At 28.4% G+C, this 4136-nt stretch overlaps 1 protein-coding gene across 1 annotated transcript; it reads left to right on the forward strand.

The window, feature by feature from the left end:
- The first annotated feature begins 207 nt into the window (after positions 1–207).
- Positions 208–846, forward strand: LOC127132463 (uncharacterized). The gene has a single exon (XM_051061414.1). The coding sequence runs from the start codon at positions 276–278 to the stop codon at positions 765–767; it is 492 nt and encodes a 163-aa protein (XP_050917371.1). The 5' UTR covers positions 208–275; the 3' UTR covers positions 768–846.
- The last annotated feature ends 3290 nt before the right edge of the window (positions 847–4136 follow it).

A 4136-nucleotide genomic window follows, 5' to 3' on the forward strand; every position in this document is an offset into this window, starting at 1 on the left:
CGTAACAAAGAATAAAAAATTATTTTGCTGTAACATTTTAATTTAATTTTAATTAAGTGGGTGGCTAATGGCTATGGAAGATAAGGAATTAAATGTTGCATTAATGAACGGCAATGGCATTTGTTGAAATTAATGGAAGATAAAAGGTTAATTTCACAAAATGAGATGTATATAAGAACCCAAGGACAACCTATTGAAACCACACAACAAAACAAACCAAAAAACAGTAACATTACCTTCCTTGGAGTAACATAACAGCAACCTAACTCAAAAGAATGTCTTTGGTAACCGAAGAAATGAAATCGAAATCAGAGGTATACCATGGAGACGAAATGTGTCAGCTCAAATCCAAAGAGCTTCTGAGAGAAATCGCTCTCCCCAACGGTCTGTTACCATTGAAAGACATCATAGAAGTTGGTTACAACGAAGAAACAGGTTTCGTTTGGTTGAAACAGAAGAAAAGCATAACACACAAGTTTGAAAAGATTGGAAAACTTGTTTCTTATGCTACGGAAGTCACAGCTTATGTTGAAAAAGGTAAGATTAAGAAACTGAATGGCGTCAAAACCAAAGAGCTTTTCATTTGGATTACACTTAGTGATATTTATGTTAATGATCCACCCACTGGTAAAATCACTTTTCAAACTCCTGCTGGACTCTTTAAGACTTTTCCAGTTTCAGCTTTTGAAGTTGATGAGAAATCAACTGGTGTGAAAGAGATCAACAACGAAGTCAATGAAACTGTTGCTGGTGTTAAAGAGGTCTAGTTTTAGATCTCTTTATTGATTATTCATGTGATTGGTTGTTGCCGAAATTTCAAGTATTAATTTACTTTACTTTTATCTAGATGTTACTCATATTTATTTAAAATGAAATGAAATTAATTCATATATATATTATAATATATATATATATATATATATATATATATATATATATATATATATATATATATATGTTTGTTATTCCTTTTAAATATTTTTTGTTTTTGAAATACTCACCGACTTGAAGACTACACTTTCTCCTAAAATGGCCTCATCCTAATTAAATAACTATTTTTGTCATTTATTTTTAAGCTATAGTTGAGTTAAATGAGTCTATTGATTTAGGGTTTAATTTCTGATAGTTAATAATTATTTATATTTATGTAATTTATAAATTAATAATTTTATTAAAAAATAAAATAAAATAATAATATTGTTATTATTATTTTATATAAGAAATAATACTAATTAATAATCACATAAAGTCGGTAGATCAAATTTAAGAACTCTCTAACGATGATGGGTAGACATGCGATTTATTTTCAACTAGTTTTTTTAACCTTTTTTTTCAAAAATGCTAATCAATTCTTTACAACTATTTGACAATTTTTTCCTTTTAAAGATACCTGTTTCAGTGAAAGTGGACCAAACGTCCTTTTCTTACCAATGAGATATATAATAAATTTTCTTTTAATGATAAGACAAAAAATTTACTTTGTCCATGTTCATGCTGCTCAATAAGTAATAAAGAATCAAATTACACTATTATATCAGAAAGATTTTTGATATAAAAAATGGATCTCTTATTCAAATTGGACTCTAATTTGAGTTTTTATGATGGGAAATATTTGTAGTAGATAGAACACCCATTTAAAAGTTAAAGGTTTTAAACTAGTGAGAAGACATCACATCAACTATATATCTATTTCTAATAAAACATACATGTAAATTATTAATATTGTTTTTATTTAAAAATTATTTACACTTGCAAAAGGTTAAAAGAGTAAAAAATTAAGATTTAAAATCATTTAATTATTCCGGATGCCATGAAATTTTAATATTTTAAATGTGTTATTATATAGGTTTCAGGAAAATATTATGAAGCAGATCCATTTCATTCTGAGATAGGTCTTCGAAAATTATTAATTCTAGATTTAATCATATACCAACGTTTGTTTTGATTTCGTTTTATAGAAAATTGATGCTTAAAAAATTCATATTTAATTTATCTCATATAAAAAAAATTGTGTGAGATCTTTATAATGTGATAAACATTTATAATAAAAAAATCATAAAAAAGTTAAATATATGTCAAAATAACGATTTTTGTCTCTAGAAAAAAAATATATTTATATATTTTTCTATCAAAAATCAAGATAAATCGATACTAATTTCAAATTCCATGAAACTTTGCAGATACATTTTATGTGATATGAGATAGGTCTCTACAAAAGATTAACTCAAAATTTAATAATATGCCAAAAAAATTTATGTGATATCAAGTAAAAAATTTATAATTTTTGTGGGAGAGATCCTTATAAGTTTATAAACTTTAATGCAAAAAATCATTAAATTTTTTTTAGGTAATAAGAATGGTAGGTTTAAATTAGTTAGGGATTATCTACGGATTAGCAATAAATTATGGGTTGATGCATGATTTCATATTAATAACGAATTTAGCGAATATTTTTCCATAACTATAATTTTAATTAATATAAAAAATAGAAAATGGAAGAAATTGTCGTGTGACATCCACATCAACAATTTTTGCCGCTGACATTGCCACATGTATGCCCAGTCATCAAAAAATTTCACGTGCATGTCACGTCAACTTCTGTTAACGACCGTTAGCAGGAGGGACCAAAATTGTAGATGTAAAATGTTATGAGGACTATTCTTTGAAGGAAATTTTTAGAGGATCTAAAAGTGAAAATGAACATATTTAGAGGGACCAAAAACACATTTAGCCCATATATTTATTTCTTATTTCATTTCATTATTTTATCTTTTATACCCTTCTCATAGTTACTAATTTTGTTTGTCTTTAAGATCAATCAGCAATTCAAATGAAGAAGCATAAGAACATTTGAAGTAGTAGAAAAATAAACAAAAGAACACGGGTGAATACAAACAAATATTTCACACTTTTTATAGTTATTAATTTATTTTTTATTTTTCATATCTATCAACAATGTAAATGAAAAAATAAAAAACACATGAATAAATGGAAAAACAAAACAAAAGAGTACAAGTGAGTACAATTAAAAGGATGTTGGCTAGGTCCTGGTGGGTTTCATATCCCAAAATTTGTTATACCTCCTCATTCCATCCGTCTGGCTTATAGTTTTGTTCACTTGCGTACATTTATCTATTTGATCATGCATTTAGGTCATTCATCGGCATTTGCATATTGTAACAAATTTAGGCCAAAAGTTCGACAATAATGAATTTTATTCAATTTAAGTGGATTTTCAAGGCAAATATTATTCGGCGATTATTCAGGTTTATTTCTCATATTACTTATGGTGCGATCATCTCTTTATTTAAGATTTGTGGTTAGCTAGAGGATTGGAATGATTGTCACTTAATTAAGAGGTTTGCTTGGATTCAAAGAAAAGGGAAAAGTTGGAATAAAAAGAAGATTTCATTCATTTATTGGAAATTTATGGTACAATGCACATGTCTTGAGATATAAATCAAAAGAATGTATTACAAGGAAAAAGGTAAAAAAATCACATCTTTTGGGTATAATTGACTTTTTGGTAAAACAATTGACTTTTTGGTCAAATGTTGAAGCTACGCGAAATATACCCGAGTGCATCACATGCTCAAAGATACAACAGAGTCGCCATCGAACTTTATTTATTCCCGAAGGAAAGGGAAAACATCGATAAAACCTGGGGGAGAGACAAATGGTAACGAAGTCGGTTATGCAAGGGGAATATATTAGCATCCATAATATTTGTTATACTCAACGGGAACCATTTTGAATATTCTTTGCAAGAACGAGTGTTACTATCTAAAGATTACTCGCGAAAGGATGAATGGTTAATAATTAATATGAAAAAAGAAAGTAATAAATAAATGTGCTCACCAAGGATTTGGGCCCTTGTGCCTACATATTCTCACCGTGCAATGTGAAAGTCAGAGCTCTGTCATTCGTGGAACTAAGACGGATGCGTTAGTTGTTTTTAATGAACATTATTAACATTCGCATTCTACTGTCAACTTGCTTGTATGCTCGAGTATGAGAGCCTTAATCGCCTGTTTATTTGTGATAGAATGGATGAACTCGGATCGCACTCTAGTAGTTAAACAATGCTTGCTCACACATGGAGGCTTAAGTTTCGTTCGCGGTAGAACGAATGTAAC

The sequence above is a fragment of the Lathyrus oleraceus genome, chromosome 3 (genome assembly GCF_024323335.1).
Source record: "Lathyrus oleraceus cultivar Zhongwan6 chromosome 3, CAAS_Psat_ZW6_1.0, whole genome shotgun sequence".
Lineage (NCBI taxonomy): Eukaryota > Viridiplantae > Streptophyta > Magnoliopsida > Fabales > Fabaceae > Lathyrus > Lathyrus oleraceus.